This window comes from Mobula birostris, chromosome 22, assembly GCF_030028105.1.
Source record: "Mobula birostris isolate sMobBir1 chromosome 22, sMobBir1.hap1, whole genome shotgun sequence".
Classification (NCBI taxonomy): Eukaryota; Metazoa; Chordata; class Chondrichthyes; order Myliobatiformes; family Myliobatidae; genus Mobula; species Mobula birostris.
The window spans coordinates 24,592,151-24,612,230 of NC_092391.1; the positions used below are offsets into that span (position 1 = coordinate 24,592,151).

Sequence of the window (20,080 nt, forward strand, 5' to 3'; positions counted from 1 at the left end):
CACTGCAAAATCTGCAAGGGAGGTGATAGAAACCATAACACAGAAACTGTCTGGCCTTAATCAACATTTGGCTCAAAATTCTGATCCACACAGCCTGACAGCATTGCAGAACATGTTTGGAGATCAAATTTCAACTCAGCAAAGCAAACAAGCTTTTTGTGAGATTTTTCACTGCAATAAATACAAAAAGGGGCATGTTAAACAACTTTGTGTCCATTCGAACTAATTGACCAATGTAGCATATATGAGAAAAGGAAGGTAAATTATTTTTTATTCTTTTTTTCATACATTTTTTAGTAAACTATTTACCTCCTTTTTCAAGAAAGAAAATTGTTAATCTTTGAAATAATACAAATGTTCTCATCTCTGGAGAGTAGCACAGCATGTTCCAGGGTTTGGGACTCTGTTTCTAGAAGTTTGGCTGCCATAAAGTAGGAATTAACTTTTTCATCACTTAGTAGTGGGAGTAAGCAGTAACAAAACACCAATTACTCCATTTTAGTTTAAACTGAAAATGGAATTGCACATGATGATGCAAGACCATGAAAAATCAGTAACATTTGTATTTGCATTGTAAAATATTGTGAGGTGGAGATTCAAACAATATTTTACACCAGGCTACAAAAGAAGTTGTTAGTACAGGTAACCAAAATATTGAATTTTAATCTTTGAAATTTTTTTAAACTTTGGAGAAAAAAAAAGTTCTGAAAGGGGCACACAAAAACAAATTCAGGAAAGGAATTCTAGTGCTCATTCATTTCAGATCCTTTCAATTGCAACTAAAGTGTGCAAGGCATGAAGTAGTATCTTCATCAATCCCTGTGGAATTGAGGATGATTTGCTTTTTAGTTTGGATGTGAATCATGAAAGCTGGCTGTGCACAAGTCCTTTAATTATTGGGTGGATGCCACTTGGTCTGGTCAGTGCAAGATTTTGGTCCAGTGGCAAGGAGATCTAGAACAATTGGAGAACAAGGAGGGGAAGGACATCACCTACCTTGTAACCCCTACACCTTGATACCCCCCTTCAATCTTCCTTTCCTCAGTATCCTTATGTCTGCCATCTTCACCTAAATATCTCAGTCTCCTGTCTACAGTATCCCTCCCAATCATCTCCCACACCCTTCATACACTACATTTCTTTTTAGTTCCTTCTCTCTTTATCCATCCTCACCCGTTGTTCATCAAATATGGGAAGTAGTCCATTTATGTCTTTGAGCTCACTGAATTGTTCATCAAGATCATGGCTGATCTACGTTGCTTGTTTTCCTGAACTATTCCCCTATCTTTCAATTCCTTTGCTGTCCAGAAATCTCTATTTATGAACTCAATATATAAGTCTCTTAGAATGGAAAATTCCAAAGATTCATTATCTCTGAGAATTAAAGAAATTTCTCTTCCTTTTTGTCCTGAATAGCATATCTATTCTGTTGAGACCTTATTGGAGACTTTTCAGCTAGGGAGACATCTTTTATGGTCCGAAAATGTCAAGTCCCATAAGAACTTTAAGTTCAATGAGATCACTTATTCTTCTAAACTCTATAGCCATTCCATGCACAGCAAACCCACTGTCTAATGGGAGAATCTGTGCTTCAGTCCTTCAAATGCAAATATATATTTTTATGGGCAACGTTGCTAAAGTTGTACACAATAGTCTAAGTGTGGTCTTAAAGTGGCTGTATATAATTGCACCAGATTTTTCTTCAAGTGTTTAAATCCTCTCATATATGAAGGCCAACATACCCTTTGCAATATACACAAAATGCTGGAGGAGCACAGCAGGTCAGGCAGCATATATGGAAATGAAGGAAGGGGGAAGATGCCAGAATAAAAAAAGGTGAGAGGAAGAAGGAGGGGGCTAGCCTAACTGCTTGCTGCACCTGAATATTGGATTTTGGTTACGTATTCAAGAATACCCAATCCCCTTGAACGTTGGCATTATCCAAAATTACACTATTTAAAAATAGCCCAACTTTTTTTATTTCATGCACTAATGTGGCTAACTTAATTTCATCTGTCCATACAGTCATCTTGGTCATAACTGTTATTCCCTGCATTCAGTTTTACTTGGTTTGTTTCATTAGAATGATGATATTTCTATCCAATTGTTGATAATGCTGTGTACCAACTAGACACATGAAGAGCATAGTGGTAGTCTCAGCACTACATGTACCTTTGGGAATTGTCAGTTTGGAGAATTCAAATCCATTGGCTGTGATTAATTGCTTGGTAATGAAAATACTTCTGGGCTGTGTTTCCATAATAGGTTGGTTCCCAAGTTTAAATCAATGAATCACACATAAACAAGACTCTAAGTGTTCGCAATAACTCTAGTCTTACTTGTTAGGTTGAATAACGAAGATTGTAATTCTATATCTGGACTACAATTATTAGTCTTATTTCAAGTAACATCAAACTATTTCCAGTTTAGCACTATAATGTATGAAAATACTTGCTCCTTTCTGTACACTCCCCAGGTGAAATGTGATTAAAATGCCCAGTCAGCACATTGTTGAAGTGAACAGAACAAACTGTACATTAAAAGTGGCTAAATATTCTCCACTTTTTCAGCAATGCATTTATTGCTTCTGTAGTATAGAAGTATAGCAGTATTCTGTAGTATTGTGAGCTGACTTCAGGTGCTTCATATGTTATCAGCAAAGTTTGGCATTAAAGCATATGGAGCATTTGAACAAAAACTTCAAGGTGTTTTTAAGGATGATCTTGATTTAGAAGAGAATTTTAGGATTGTAATTCTAGAGCTTAGTCCCTGGTAGCTGAAGGCTCACAGTGGGTTGGTCAGAAATAGAGAAATGTAACACTTTCACTTTGGATGATTGGAAAAAGAGGAAAAGACCACAGAAGCAAAACTACTTGGTGTGAATGGTGAGCAAAGTAGTTTCGGGTTTGCAGTAGGTTGCAAGTGACAATAATGACTTGTATTAGTTATTGTTTCAAAAGAAAAAGTAACATCTTAAAGATTTATCCGCTTGGAGACCATACACCAAAGTTATTTTAGAGTGTTAACCTACGTAATACACTTCAATAATATAACTGCTTCATGTCAAACACATTTGCATGTTTATACAACATCCAGAAAGAATTGATCTGTTAGTAATCCTGCCCTCTTGGGGTGTCTTTTACTGAAGTACAGAGTGCAGGTTTTCAAACTGGAATGCTTTAGCTAGTATTCAGATTCAGTTATTTATTACATCGGAACGTACAGTGAAATGTGTCATTTGCCTTAACAACCAACACAAACTAAAGATGTGCTGGGGGCAGCCCACAGATATCACCACACATTATGGCACCAATATAGCATCCCCATAATGTTCTGCAGAACAACACAAGCAACAACAACGACAACAGAACCAGAGCATCAAAACAAAAGTAACAGCAGAACAAGCCCCTTTTCTTTCTCCCCACTTACACACCTAGGACAGGTTATATCTTGGCCTGCAGTCTCCAGTGGACTTGTAGGCATCAGGTCTCTGAGTTTCCCCAGGGCTTGCAGATCCAGTCTTCAGCCACAAAGCTTCGATCTACATATATTCTTGATTATTTATTAAAACAATATATACTTATTTTATGCGACAAGTATTTTAATTGGTTATTGAGCTGTCTTAGAGCCATAAAGTAATAGAACATGGAAACGGACCCGTTGGCTCAAATGATCCATACCAACCACAGCACTCTCCTTTTGAATCCAAGTTGCCTGTATTCAGCCCAGAACCCTCCAAGCCCCTCACATCCACGTTTCTATCCAAATGCCTTTTAAATTTTGTAGTTGGACCTGCCTCGATCACTTTCTGTGGCAGTTCATTGCAGGTACTCACCACCTCTTTCTAAACTAATTACCTCTCAGGTGTTTTTTAAATCTTTCCCTCCTATCTTTTACATGTTTGCACCAGTATTTCCACAAAGAAAAGCTTAAACTACTTCTGCAAATAGAGGCTTACTTGTAACAGTATAACCTGTTATAAGATCAAAACGCAATGGGTATTGCAAGACTCAATGGAAGAAATTGAAAACTAGTTCTTGGGGTGAATATAAACACCACAGTGATAGACTTGCATGCTTTCCTTTCATTGTGCCCATGACTATGCAAACCATTCTTTCTGAACTTTTCTCCCCTGCAGGAGGAAGTGTTTCAGTGTGACCAAGAACAGCAAGGCTTCTCCTGAGAAGGTGCAGTTAGGGAACAAACTAAATTTGTAAGGGCATCAATCAGTGATCAATATCTGATTATCACTGACATTTGGCAATGTTGATAAAATCCTACAAAGTGGCATTTGTTGAATGGTATTTTCCTGCACCCTCCAGCAAATGTAGAGAGTATTAGAATAAATAAACATACTGATTTTTGGTGCATGATTGATGGAATTGTGGCTTACAATCCTCAAAGCACCAGGAAACATTCTGGACCTCTGTACAACAGAAACACTTTGAAGCATTGCATTCTTGTAATTGTGGCCTGAAAGATGCAAAGTTGTAATAAGTTTGTTTTCTCCCCCTCCCACCACTGAATGCCTGTTTTTCTTGTGATTCTCACAAGGACAGAGAAAGCTGTTTGTAGTTTACATATTGCAATACTTTATTGGACTAATCTTATGACCTTGCTGTAATTTTCAATTCTAAATTGCAAGCCAATTCACAAGTCATTAGCTTGTATCTTTGTTGGGATTTTACTGTGGTCCAGTGAGCATAACTTTTCCATTTAAAGGTAAAAATCTCACTTGGAATGACCAATTATGGCTTCAGTTTTTGGGAAGTTGTGTGTATATCAAATTCTACTTTTATTAATTCTGCCATGATGTATGCGTGGCCAAGAGTGATTGCAAATCAGTTTTGTTATTTTGATATGGAAATATGCATAATGTTCTCTGGTACTATATATTGGATTATAGATGGGAGCAAACTTAGGTTGAGAAAATCGTATTTATTTTGTGATGCTGAAGCCAAGATTTCAGATTTTCTGAGCAAAGTAACCCCAGTTGACAACTTACCTCCCTCCATACCATCCTCTGGTCTCCTTGGCTCTAACATTTTCAGGTCAGACGTAGAAATGGTTGCTTATTGTTCAGTTCCATTCGCAACTACTCAATAAATGAGGAAGCTGCTTATGTAGACCAAGACAATGTTTGGATACAGGTTAGTAGATTGTTAGTAACATTTGTAGCACAACATTGCCAGGCATTTACTGTTGGTTCTGACAGTGGTGCCCAAAGCTATCAAAGTAAACTTTTTTTTTTAAAAAAGTTGAAATCATTTGATCTAAACGGGATCATTTCTGTAATCACGGCCCCCTCCAGTGCTGAAGTACTGCATACAGATGATTTGAACCTCACACAGTGATTCTTAATAATGAACAAGAGCTTAAGTGTTTGGAACAGAAATTACTATTAACAAAAAGACAAATAGGATTCTACATGTTTGGTTTCATTTAAACCATCCAATAAGTCATGCTTGTTAAAGTGATGGAATTGGCTAGTTAGAGATACTTTGATGGTACTTTAATCTTGAATGCCAATTGGGCCAGTGCTGGGATTTAGGAGGAATGTGATTCTCTACATTTGAACAATGCCTTCTGGAATAAGTATCAGTGTAATGTCAAACCTATATTCCTTTGGATCATAGAGTAGAGGGGGTGCAATTCCATTTTCCTATTCCCAAACTATCCACAATAAGAGGCAGTATTTTTACATTAACATAGAATCATGTCATGTTTAAGGTTCTTAAAAAAAAGTTTTCAAAAGTTGTTGCAAACTAGCTGTTTTTTCAGCATTGGTCTAAGCCTAGTAATCATTTGTTGTGTTTTAAATCTATGTAAATGCTTGTCTTCCATCAGCATTCCTTTGTAAGCCAAATATTTTGCTGCCGATGTCAGCCAAGTCTTTTTGCCAATATTTTCTGCGGGGGATTTATCCCCATAGTTATGTTTTTTTTAACACTTCCTAGTGGGTATGTAGTCTGAACAGAGTTGATGAAGCTTCTGGGTAAGCATGATGTGTTGGGTGTGATAAGTGGTGTAAAATGTGTACTCTTGAATACATCTCCAAGGAGTGTCTGAATCCAACCAGCTAGAAGCATTTCAGTGAAGTATCTTTATATAATAGCGATATTTGCTACAGCCTTCCCAGCTTCTCTACATAAATCTTACTTTCACAGGCTGTCTGCATAAAACAAGGGTTCCCAACGTGAGGTCCATGGACCCCTTGGTTAATGGTAAGGGTCGATGGCATATAAAAGGTTGTGAACCCCTGACCTATAAGAACCATTACCTAAACATGGTGTGTTGCAATTTGGTATGGAGAATCCTAAGAGTTAAATATCAATCTTGGAAATGATAAACTAGATGTATTACACTTTGAATGGAATATTTGAATAGCACATTCCAAATTACAAAACATTTAATGAATTTTGCAGTACTGAGTTGCAATAACTGATATGTTATTGGACTAGTATGTTTTGCTTGTGTTTTATTCCATGGTCTGTATTCATAAATTCCATGGTTTGATTCCACTTTAAAGGCTCTGCTTTGTTGCTTACCTTTTATTGAGAATGAATTGGGTGGGACTGCAACTAGAGGTTGTGGGTTAAGGCTTGAAAGGTGAGAAGTTTAAGGAGAACATGAGGGGAAGCTTCTTCACTCAGAAGGGTGTGAAAGTATAGAACAAGCTGCCAGCACAGGTGGTGCATGCGAGCTCAGTTTCAATGGTTAAGTGAAGTTTGGATAGGTACATGGATAGTAGGGGTAGGGGTATGATCCTGATGCAGGTCGATGGGAGTGGGCAGTTTAAATGGTTCCAGCATGGACTAGATGTGCTGAAGGGCTTGTTTCTGTGCTGTACTTCTCTGTGACTCCATGAACATTTTTCATTATTTTCTGATACCATGTAAAGTTTGTGAGGTGTTCATATAGGAGCACTGAGACCTTGTGAAATGACTGGTTCCATTTGGGCCATTTAGCTGTCCCTGTTCCAGCAAACTGTTGCAGGACAATTTCTTTGGGGCTCACCCACATTTTCAGATTAGTGAAAGGAAGTTCAACTTCAGAATAGGACCTAGCTATTACTCTTAAACACAAGATTCTGCAGATGCTAGAAATCCAGAGCAACACACACAAAATTCTCGAGGAACTCAGCAGGTCAGACAGCATCAATGGAGGAGAATAAACAATCGATGTGTTGGGCCGAGACCCTTCATCAGGATGGGAAAGGAAGGGGGCAGATCCTCACAGAGGGATCAAAAGTAGAAAGAGTGAGCAGCTTCAAGTTCCTGGGTGTCAAGATCACTGAAGATCTAATCTAATCCCAACATTGCGATGTAGTTATAAAGGAGACAAGACAGCGGCTATACTTTATTAGGAGTTTGAAAAGATTTGAAGAAATACACTCAAAAACTTCTATAGTTGTACCGTGGAGAGCATTCTGACAGGCTGCATCACTGTCTGGTATGGAGGGGCTACTGCACAGGACCAAAAGAAGCTGCAGAAGGTTGTAAATCTAGTCAGTACAAATTACCCAGGATATCTTCAAAGAGCGGTGTCTCAGAAAGGCAGCATCCATTATTATGGACCTCCAGCACCCATGGCATGCTCTTTTCTCACTGTTACTATCAGAATGGAGGTACAGAAGCCTGAAGGCGCACACTAAGCGATTCAGGAACAGCTTCTTCCCGTCTGCCAACTGATTCCTAAATAGACATTGAATCTTTGGACACTACCTCTTCTTTTAATATACAGTATTTCTGTTGTTGCATGTTTTTTTAAATCTATTCAATATATGTAATTGATTTACTTTATTTTTTTCTCTGCTAGATTTTGTATTGCATTGAACTGCTGCTGCTAAGTTAACAAATTTCATGTCACATGATGGTGATAATAACACGATTCTAATTCTGAGAAGCCAGAATAATAAGGTGGTGAGCAGGGTATTAAGTTTTGTAACTCTTAAAATATAAAAATTATTTGAAAGGAAACATGGTGTCAGAATAATTTGTGTATGTTCTTAATTTTATTTTAAGCAAGGCACATACTTATGACGTGGTGGTGTGATCATGTATGCGATTTACGTACACTTTTACATATAACCTGTAATGTATTAAACAAAGAATGTTTGAACAGTATATTTACAATATTACTCAAATATCACTGAAATATTAAATGCACATCACTCCCTGCTTATCTATAAACTCCATCTCAATACAGAATGCATCTCAGCTTGTATTATACACTATATACAAGTATGCAACTACTATATAGACATCCACAGCATAGTAAATTTTAAATTGTCCCATTCAGGCCTAAAGAATTGATTGCAGTGGAGGCTTTCTTACTCCTGTGGGATTGCACCTTTCCTGATATGGGGGATCACTCTGCTTGGCAGGTGAGACTCCTGGCTGTGAAACAATCTCAGGTTCTGGAGCCTCCTCCCTGGTGGTTGCAGAAATTGAGTCAGGGACTGCAGAAAGTGGTTCTGACAGCTCAGGCCACCATTCTTCTCTAAAAATTAACTCTGCTCTCCTCAACTGATCCATGTGTCATCTTCAGATGTTATCAGTTGCAATCTCCACTGTGTAGGAGAGAGGTCCAGTTCTGTTCTTAATCTTTCCGAGTACCCACTCTTGATTTTTGTGTGTGGTTAAATGACAATTAAACCAGAAATTGACTGCTCATCCAGGAGAGAAACATTGAAACTCCTTGTTTGAGGAGCCCACAACTTGTCTCAGCTATTTGTCCTGCGTACTCCTTCAGAGATTGGGTTTGAGGAGATCCAAATGTGAATGCAAGGGACAAGCCAGAAACATTATAGGTACAGAGTTATCGGTTATGGAGTATGCTGTATTGTGGTATGCATGGAAGAAATTGGCGAGCTTCTGATTTGGTGTTAATGTGGTGTGTCCTGTTGACATTGCTCTCAGTGCATTCTTTTGACTCTGAATAAACCTTTCCACCAAGCCGTTTGTAGCTGGATAGTATGGCACAGGTGTAATATGTCTTGTTCCATTCATTTTCCAGCCAGAAATTGTTGCGCAATAAACTGGTCTATTATCACTTACTAGGTGTTCGGGAACATCAGTTCTTGAGAAGAAGCTTCTCAGCACATCAACAGTGTGTGAGGCTATAGTGCAGGGTATTGGGAACACTTATGGCCACTTTGTAGCTGCATCCAGTACCACCAAAAAATTTGTGCCCATGAATGGTCCAGCAAAATCGACATGAATCCTCTGCCAGGGCAATGCAGGCTATTCCCAGGGATGGAGAGGTGCTGTTCTTGGCATCTTCTGAATGTGTTGGCATCCTGAACAGTGCATGACAAGCTGCTCAATCTGTGAGGGTCTCAGCACTCCCCAATTTTGTCCACGCTCGCTTTCATTCCTCACTGCAATTCAATTGTATCTCTGCTGTTTCCGTTGATATAGCTATTCCGACCATTCTTTTAGGTGTAAGTTGTGCTCCAGGTAGGAGTTGTTTTTAAATGCTTTCTTGTAAGATTCCACAAAATAAATGACCTTTGTGCATTATTAAGCTCATTACTGAACTGAAAATGCTCAGACAATCTCTTCAGTTCATCTATGTAAACCAAAATGGACTCCCCTTCCTTTTGATTCCGCTTATGAAACTTAAAGCGTTTTGCAATCAACAATGACTTGGGTTCTAATGTTCCACGATATCAGCAAACTTCATTTTAGCTGATTTGGTTGGAGCCATCAAACTTCTAAGCAAACTGTTTGCTTTTAAACCCAATGCACTCAGCAAAATGTACACCTGCTTCTCATTGGCTATTCCATTTGGTTTAACATGCTGCTGAGTTCACCCAGTATACAAAATCCTGTTATCCAGCTGTCAGTGATGTAGTCAAATGCATCAATCAGCTCTTTCTGCTCTTTTTATGACTATTATGACCCAATACTCACTTTTTTGTGAACCTGTGAATTTGTCTATTTTCTGCCTTTTTAAAAAATTCAAATGTCTCGCTGCACTGCAACAGATATGTTGTTGTCTTCGGTCTGTTTAAAACTTTATTGTCGCCACTGTTATGTTTTGTAACTCCAAAACATAAAAACAAATTAAAAGGAAACATGAAGCTGCTTAACTCATGTATGTTCTTAGTTTTACTTTGAGTGAGACATTGGCTTATGACATATGACGCATGCCATTTCCGTACTTTTACGTATAACCCATAATGAATTATTTAAACAAGGAATATTTAAACAATATATTTACATTACTCATAACACTGAAACATTAAATACGCAATGGGGCAGGAGTATATATGCAACATGCCATGTGCTGTTGGTACTATATTTTGCACCTTGGCCCTGAAGGAGCCCTGTATCATTTGGCTATTCGTGTATGGTTAAATGACAATTAAACCAGAAATTGAACAAACTAGCAAGTGATATGTGAGACCAGTTAAGGGAAAAGCAGGGTGGGTGGTGGGTGGGTGAAGGGTCTGAAGTAAAAATCTGGGAGGGTAGTGAAAGAGGTAAAAGGCTGAAGAAGGAATCTAATAAGAGAGGACAGTGGACCACGGAACAAAGGGAATGAAGATGGAAAACAAAAGGGAGGTGATAGGTAGGTGAGGAGAAGAGGAGGAATGAGAAGGTAAATAAAATGGCAAATGGAAATAGATGTGGGGAAGAGAGAAGTTACTAAGTTAGAGAAATCATCAGGTTGGAGACTATCCAGACAGAATATGAGGTGTTTGTTTCTTCGCCAACCTTAGAGTAACTTCATCATGACAGTGGAGGAGGCCGTGGACCAACATGTCAGACTAGGAATTGGGAAGTGAAATTGAAATGGGTGGCCACCGGGAAGTCCTGTCTCTTGTGGTGGACGGAGTGAAGGTAATTGACGAAACAGTCTCTCAGTGCGTGTTGGGTCTTGCCAGTGTAGAGGAGGTCATACCATGGACCACTGGAGGGTCATTTACTGTATCCACTGAGGCCACTGTCAGGATGGAGGAACAAAATCTCACAGTACATCTGAGTAACCAGTATGCATAAAAATTTATTTCTCTAACTTTTGGTAATTTTGCCCTCCCCAGCCCTTCTCTCTTTTTCCATTCCCCATTCTGGCTCCCCTTTTTCTCTTTTCCTCATTTGCCCAACACCGCCCTCTGGTGCTGTTCTTCCTCCCATTTCTCTTACAGCCCCCTGTCCTCTTCTATCAGGTTCCTCCTTCAGTCTTTTATCTCGTCCAACTATCACCTCCAAGCTTCTCATTCATCCACCCTCCCCACTCCCCTGTCTCCCCCCCGCCTTGTCTCACCTGTCACCTGCCAGCTTGTACTCCTCCCCTCACACCCTCTCATCCTTGCTTCCCCTTCCTTTTCAATCCCTTGAAGGGTCTTGACCCGAAGCATTAACTGTTTCTTCCACTCCATAGATGCTGCCTGATCTGCTGAGTTCCTCTAATGTTTTGTGTGTTGCTCATGATTACTTTGCTCCATTTCCATAGCCCTTCAGCTGTTTCTTCACTTTCCTCCCTCTTAGTTTCTAAATTTTTATTCCCTCATGTGTTCTCATTCTTTCCTTGCCTCTGTTTCTTTACTTTCTCCCTAATTTTGATACTAAACACTTTAGAAGTGCTAAATGTTACCTCTTTGTTGACTGAACTCTTTAATTTGTTTTTTTTTTGTCAAGATGGTGAATACCAAACACTAAAAATCAAACAGCTGGTTTAACGTCATAAGGGGGATATTGTTGAGGTGCTGTCCAAAATTCATCTCTTAAGTATCTGAAATTCTGTATTTGACTTTTAATCATTCCTACTCTTCTACTCTCCCATTCTTAGAGATGAATACATAAGGGATGAATTAGCCTTGTACTCAATGTCAGAAAGACCAAAGAATTGGTTGTGGATTTCAGGGAAGGGAAGTCTGGAAAACACACTGCTGTCCTCATTGAGGGTCAGCAGCTTCAGGTTCCTGGGTATCAATATCTTGGGCAAACACATTGATGCAGTCACAAAGAAGGCACATTTGCAAATTTCTATGAGTGTTTGTTGAAGTGTGTTCTGACATTCTGTGCTGACTGGTTGCTTCACAGCCTTGGGTGGAGCTCAATGCACAGGATCACAAGAGGTTGCAGAGGATTATAGACTTAACCAGTTTCATCTTCACCATCAAGGACATCTTCAAGAGGCAGTGCCTCAAGAAGACAACATTCATCATTAAGGACCCTCACTGTCTAGGTCAGGGATAGGCAACCTATGAGGGTATTTTGACTGGCCTGCGAGCGATTATTGAGATACTATGCTTATCCAGCCCGCGAGCGATTTTTCCTTATTCTGAGTGTTTCATGCAACCACACTGATGGACATGCATGGCGTCTTGTTACACTGGCCCCAGATTCCGTTTTGTTCCAAAGGAAACACTGGTATATACGAATGACGGGAAGGCAGACTACCTTATTAATATGTATTAGATACTCTCTGTGCACGCGCAGGTTTTCAGATGGGATCGTTCAAATTTATAAACAGAAACAGCGTCAATGTGTTTTAACAAGAAATCTACGCTAAATATCCAGATATTTACGTGCTACGATACTTGTTGAATAACTCACATTTCAAAATAAAATCGAAGGAAAAAATTCTAGTGGCAATGAATACAAAACGCAGGAAGGTAGACACTGAGTGCCAAAATTTCCAAGGCATTTGGACACTAGATTATTACTTCATTGAGCAAGCTGGGAAATCAGTTTGTCTCATTTGCCTAGAAAATGTTGCTGTGAAGAAGGTGGCAAATATCAGGCGACATTACGAGACCCGCCATAGTGGAAATTTTAACAAGTTTACTGGGCAAGCAAGGAAAGATGAGGTTGAGCAAATGAAGGCTAGTTTTGGAAAACAAATGTCATTTTTTGCCAAGAAGAACAGTGAAAATGAAGGAAATACCTGTGCCAGCTACGAAATCTGAAAACGTATTTCAGAAAAAATGAAGCCTTTTACAGATGGAGAGTTTGTCAAAGAATGTGGACCATGCAAAAAAGATGGCATCATTGTTTGGCAGCACTTATCTGTGTGAGCAATTATTTTCAAAAATGAAGCACTCCAAGAACCATTTGAGAACAAGATTGACTGATGCCCATCTGGATAATGTCTTTCTCTTAGCATCAACAAGTCTGACACCCAATATTGAGAAGCTTTCAAGGAACAAACAGCATCAAGTTTCACATTGATTTATCGACTGTTTGCATTAAAATTTTCTTTTTTTATTATACTTAATTTACCACCATTCAATGCATCATGTTCATACATTTTATGTTCAGAGATTCGTTGTGTCCTTTTAATAGATTCAAAAGATGCCTTGATTGAAATAAATTGCAACTAAACTGAGTTCTTTGATTACTAATTGGCATCCTTAGTTAAGCAGAAATGATTTTCTAGCATGCGTTATTCATTAATTTGAGGCAAAACATAACTAGATGTATTTAAATGGATAATTCCCATATTTCAAGTTTCTTATGGCATTTATCTGGCCCGTCAGCTCATTAATACGCGATCCGGCCCACAGAGGCAAAAAGGTTACCAACCCCTGTCTAGGGCATGCTCCCTTCCTGCTACAACCATCAAGGAAGGAGGTACAGGAGCTTGAAGACTCACACTCAACAAATTGGGAGTAGTTTCTCCCTCAACCATCAGTTTCTATGATTCCACAAACCCTACCTCATTATTCCTTATTTTGCACAATGTTCTTGTATTTTATCAATTTTTATATCTTTGTACTGTACTGCTCTACAAAATAAGCCACATGTGTTGATGATCTGATTCTGGTTCTGATCCACTTGAAGAGCTTTAGTTAAATTCAGAGGACCTTCACAGCAATATAAGAGTTCTTCAAGTTCTTGTACTTCCTGATATTACCCTTAATTAGAAGGGAGAAAATGTGCATTTTCAGGTAAGAAAGGAAGTCCAATTAGTTTTGACATAACTTTATGCTCTCAATGTATGGCCTCATTCTCATTAACATTCCCTTTGAGTGGTCATGGAGCTGAGATTTTCACGAGTCTAAGCGGATGTTGCTTATCTAATCAGCTTAACTTACTTCTACTGTTTTAAAATTAAAACTGTTGGTACATATAAATGTGTGGCATCACATTTGTCTCTGTTAAGCATTTCAGCATTTAGGTAAACTATCTAAACTGAAACTCCAGGGCTATGGTAAATGAATTCTGTAGTGTTGTAGCACTGCATGTTTGTTTGATCTCGCTGTATGCAGATTGACTGCAGCGTTTGTCTACACAACAGTATAGCCTGTGAAACTTAAACAGCAAAACGGCAACAGATGAAGAACTGCGATGAATGCCGGCAGAAGTAGATAGTTAGTTTAAATACATGGCTTCCTGTTACTGAGATCATAGTACCTTATTTGGATGAATATGGTCTGCTCCTTGTTGGGTGACTGGAAGATCTGAGGTGTTCTACACTGTTATTGGCCACCTCATGTTGCTTGAGTCATACTTCCTGCTGGCTGATCATGAAATGAATCGACAGCTGTTGTTGAAATCTGTTGGATTTTATCCTGACTACTCAGCCAAAGCATGAAAAGTGGAGAATTGCTCAGTACAGGAAGGAAATTGGCAAAATAAAAGTTTTTGAAAGTGTATTTAATGTAGTAAATTAAATTATAAGGTGAAACTGGCTCTGCCATGGTATTGATCTATAACTGTTCCCTTTTAGGGAACATGTTAAAAAAGTTTATAATGTTTTTCTTGTGATTGCTGTTTGGATGATGCTGTGCGCCTGTGATGCTGCTGTATGTAACTTTTTCATGTCATCTTTGCCTTAAATTACCACTGTCAATTTCTCCTAATTCCACCTGAGCTCTGCTGTTGAAATTCTCACCCACTAAATCTGACTATTCCAATGCACTCATAGCTTCACGTCTTTAAAACGCTGCAGTGTCTGTCCTGTTCACCTAGTAATGCTATTTTCTGACCTCCAATTGGCTCTCAGCTAAGCCCAGCATGGATTTTAAAATTCTTGTCCTTGTTTTAATTTTTTTCCATTCTTCTATACCCTTATTGTTCCATTTCTTGGTAACCACATTTAGCCCAACAGGCCTTTGAGTTTCCTTCAGGCACTCCTCCAACTTTGAAGTCCTCAGAAGTTTTAATTATGTACCATTGGTAGTCCTATGTTCAGCTGTTATGGCCCCAGTTTAAGAAGTCTTACCCCAAATCTTTCCAATTACCTTGATCTTTATTTAGCCTCTGCTTCTCTCATTGGTTTATATTGTTACATCATGATATAGAGCCTTAAGCAGCAGAAATCTTTCATGTTCTGTATTATTATGTCAGTGACTCATAAAGCACACTTTTTTTTATCTGCCCCCAGAATCTCCTTTTGTGGCTTACACTCAATGACCTCTTTATTAGGTATAGGAGTATACCTAATAAAATGGCCACAAAAATGGTCCCCTGCTGTTGTAGCCCATCCACTTCAAGGTTCGACATATTGTGCATTCAGAGATGCTCTTCTGCATACCACTGTTGTAATGCATGGTTATTGGAGTTACTGTCACCTTCCTGTCAACTTGAACTAGTCCACCCATTCCCTCTCATTGACAAGGCATTTTCACCCTCAGAACTGGTGTCCACTGAATGTTTTTTGTTTTTCACTCCTGGTGTGTGGAAATCCCAGGAGATCAGCAGTTTGAGATTTTCAAACCTCCCCATCTGGCACCAACAATCAAAGTGACCAAGATCAGATTACTTCCCCATTCTGATAGTTGGCCTGAACAACAGCTGAACCTCTTAACCATGTCTGCATGTTTTCATGCATTGAGTTGCTGCTGCGTGATATTTGCATTAATGAGCTGGAGTACCTAATAAAGTGCCACTGGGCGTAGAATCAATAGTACTTTGGGAAACATCATATGATTTGTTCTAAAAAAAAATTTACACATACTAGTTTATGTTGCAATAAAATATTTTGAGTATTCCATATTATGAGAAAGAATCTAGTGCGAAAGGTGCATCCATGATGAAAGCATTAATAAGGCCATACTTTTTTGGAAAAATAATTCATATCTTTGTTACTACCCACACTGCTGTAAACAGTGGATAGCTTTCTAGAAGCTATTTTCACATGTCATTGTGTGTGATTAGCAACCAGATATTTTCAAGTAAAATAGTGGTAATTGATCTGTAGCAGACAGGTGAACATCTGGGATAAGGGTGGGGGGGGGTTAAAGATCATGGATCTAAAATAATTCAGTAGAAAGATTAAAGAGAAGATGAGGGGAAATAATTACCCAGAAAATGTTTGGTGCCTGGAGCTCACTGCCTGAGAGGGAAAAAGGGCAGAAGCTCCCACCACGTTTCAAAAAATATACATGGATGTACCCTTGAAGAGCAGCGATCTGTGCTAGAAAGTTGGGAACTAGTTGGATCAATTGGCCCAGATAGAATGGGTGAATGGTTTCCTGGGAAATACACGTTCTCTGATACCATTGAATCTGTTCCCACCAACTCATCAGTTAATGCTTTCTGATCCCAATAACCCGCTGGTTAAAAGCAATTGCCCTTATGCTAACTCTTGAGGATTGGGGTAGATGTGGGATGTTGATAATCAACCTGATGAAGAGTATCGGTCCGAAACGTCGACTCTGTAGATGCTACCTGACCTGCTAAGTTCCTCCAACATTTTGCGTGTGTTGCTCTGGATTTCTAGCATCTGCGAAATCCTTTGTGTTTGTCTTTTATAATTTGCCTTTCTGTTACAACTTTAGGTAATAAATATAAGCGTATGCGCTCGTGTTTCGTGTTTACTTCCTCCCGCGCATAACTTGTGAGCGGGTTAAGACCAGAAACGCAATAGTAATGAGGCCGGGCTTCGACTGGTTTATTAAGGCAAGTGTGGGTGGCTCCAGTCTGCTGATGTCACCGATGGAAGCCAGGCAGGAGCTTCAAAGGCCTTCATTGTTGGTTGTGGAGCCTAGGCAAGTCTCCCGGTGTTGGGTGTGTGTACGTGGGGTGGGCAGCAGGCTTGTATGTCGTGGACAGTGTCTCCACCGCTTCAAGAAACCAAGTCTCCAGGAGAACACAAATAGGATTTGAATTGATGCTACAAGAAAACAAGAATGGGTGCGGCGTGTGTTCGCTAAGTTTCAGACCCGACTGAAAAGAAATCTTAAATCTGTTGTTACCCCCCCCCCAGACCTTTGGAGATTTGAAACGGCCAATCCTGGGGGGGACGTTGAAATTGGATTTTTTTTTACCGGACCTGGGAAACTATTTTTGAAAAGGAAAAGGGGACGAAAGAAAAATAATTCGAATTGAAGTTTAACAAATGAAAATGCTGGAGATTTGTCGTAAGCTGGTGGGGTGTAAATCAAGAAAGACGCTGTCTGCTTCATCCAGCTGTTACTTGGAAGGTAAGATTTTAAGTGTCGTAGGAAATCGGGCAAGTCAAGTGAGAGAGGCCCGAAGTAAATTCCTGAGTTCTGTGAAAAAAATCCTTTGCAGAGGCCTCTGCTCTCGTGTGGTTGAGGAGGGGGAGAGAAAGATAGCAGTTTGCGTAAGCACAGACGTAAACAGCAGAATTTTGGAAGACATTTTGCTCCTTGCCGCCGGAATAGCTTTCTGTTACTTATGTTTCACTTCGGTCCTCCAGACATTTAGGGTATTTTTCTAAAAGAAATGATTGCTTGGTTCTGCACAACCTCAATTAAGCCCACGCACGTCATTGTAATTTATTTGTTAACTTCTAAGACTAGTCTTTTCCTAACTATCAAACTTTTGTTAAGGGCGTACCAGGGACAGAATTTCGTTATTCGGAGAAATGTGCAATTTTGAGTATATATTTTTAGCTGCGCTGCTGAAGTTAGTCCCTTCTGAATCTAATTTTCTCGTATTTTCCAAAAGTTTGCTTACTATGTATGGTTACAGTTTTATAATGAACTTTTTGTAGGGAACGGAAAATATCCTGTAATTTTTTTGGTTATTTCCTTTGAAAACTTGAATAGATGTTTCAGAATGGGTGCTTTATGACCTGATATTATTTGACAAGGAAGGAATTTGCTAAAGGGAGCGGATCAGAATTTAAATTTAGTCTTTATGAATATATTTGAAATTTCGTTTATATTCAGTTTACCACAGAAATTATTTAATTGTAGTTTAGCAATTTATTGTACTGTATATCCTTAAGTACGGGAATACAATATTACTAGCACTAAATATTAACATGTCTAAGTGATTTTAAAGGTTCCTTGGAGAGCCTTTATATGTTAAAATTGTTATGTAAATGACATTTGCTGCAACATCATGCATGTGAAGTGCTAATCGCAGAATTTCAACTTTCCCAAATATGTCTAATTTTATTGACCTATAATTGATTTATTTTGTGAACAGTAAAGCTATTTAGTGATTAACGAAATAGTTATAATATAATTTGGAGACTGCACCACCAATTATGGCAATCTCAATTGCCACCTTCCAAACAAAGAATTAATGTACTTATCAAAGTAATGAGTGAATATTATTCATTCCTTTGTGATATATGGCTGTCCTGAGGGTAAATTAATTTGCTTCTGAAGGACTTTCAATGATGGCAAAACGCCTTGCTGAAGGCAGAACTGATTTGAATCTCTCTGCTCAGCAGATAGATGGATAATAATAATAATTTTGTTTAATATTTGAAATGTACTGAAGTGGTTGAGCACAGTGATATATGTAGCATAGAGATTAAGATGCAAGATATTCTAGAAATGAGTTGAACATGGGTTGAAATGAGTTCCCGGTTATTGTGGGCCAGCTAAGTATGATGCCTAGTTTAACAACTTACATTTATACATTTTAACATAGTTAAACATCCTTTGCACTTCACTGAAGAGTTTTAAAACAATATTGCACCAGGTTACATGAGGTATTAGAAGTAATGAAAAGCTTAGTTAAAGATTGTAACTCTTAAGTAGTGCCTTTAAAAGGGAGACAGAGGCATGAAGTTTTAGGGTGATAAATTCCTAAGGTTGAATGCGTGGCATTTGAAGGCTTGTTCCCAGATGCCTATAGTTTTGTTTCTGTTTTCAAACGGATTAGTTATGACTACTTTCAAATTTATTGACTAGAAGCTATGAGAAATCTGAAAATAGAAGACAAATACAGTCTTGTTATTTATCAGAATAAACTTATTTCTAATGGTCAAATATGTGCCAATAACTAGTATCCAGGGACAGGTAAACCCAACATTTATTTTAAACTTGTTAGCTGTGCTTTGTATTTTGTAGAAATCTTGTACAAGTTTATTGTAAAGGGTTGGTTATGGCTAAAATTAACTCCTGCTTGAGCAAGGTCCTGGACCTGTTGCAATTTGCCTTACCTCCGCACATGTCTACATTGGAGGCAATCTCACGAGTTCTCTTCTCTGCTTTAGAGCACCTAGAAAATGGGCTGCTGTTTATCAATTACAGCTTAGCATTCAATATCATCACTGCTTCAGTATTAATCACCGGACTTCTAAACTTGGGTCTCTGTAACTGGGTTATTGACTTCCTCAGTGGAAGACCGCAGTCAGTATAGATCATCTCCTTCCTGACAATTAGCACAGGCACACAAGAATGAAGTGCTTAGCCCACTGCTTTGCTCTATTCTACATTTATAACTGTGCGACTGAGCACAACTCAAACACTATTTAAAATTTACAGAAGACAATACTGTTGTTAGTAAAACCTCAGATGGCAAGAAAAATGTACAAGAGTGAGATAAATCAGCTTATGAGTGATGATGCAAGAGCAAGCTTGCATGAAACATCAGCAAGACCAAAGAATTGTAATCCCTTTACCTGGGATAATATCTATCCTTCAATTGATAGTAAACAAAAAGGTAATTATCTTATCATCTTGCATTATGTAAGATCTTGTGTAAATTCACAGAACATTTTCTTCAAAGGTCATTTCCTCTACCACCAGTACAGAATAGCTGCTGAGTGTGCTAACTTCAAATTGTACTGTATTTACTCCTAAAACTGCTCTTGAATAACTGCATAACATGTTTTATATCACTCATCTAATTGGCATCACAGTAGTGTAGTGGTTAGAGTGCTGTTAGAACATATGGGAGCATCGGAGTTAAAT

The 20,080-nt window shown here is 38.7% G+C and overlaps 1 protein-coding gene across 3 annotated transcripts in view; it reads left to right on the forward strand.

Moving 5' to 3' along the window:
• The window catches only part of abl1 (c-abl oncogene 1, non-receptor tyrosine kinase), a 157,212-nt gene that overhangs the window by 52,915 nt on the left and 84,217 nt on the right, over positions 1-20,080 (forward strand). Inside the window, exon 1 of one of the 3 annotated variants that reach the window (XM_072240332.1) lies at positions 16,894-17,383. The exons of the other annotated variants lie outside the window; for them this stretch is intronic. Coding sequence (XP_072096433.1) covers positions 17,299-17,383 — 85 coding nt within the window. The 5' untranslated portion in view covers positions 16,894-17,298. Of the gene's footprint in view, positions 1-16,893; positions 17,384-20,080 lie in introns of those variants that run through there. 3 annotated transcript variants of the gene reach the window in all.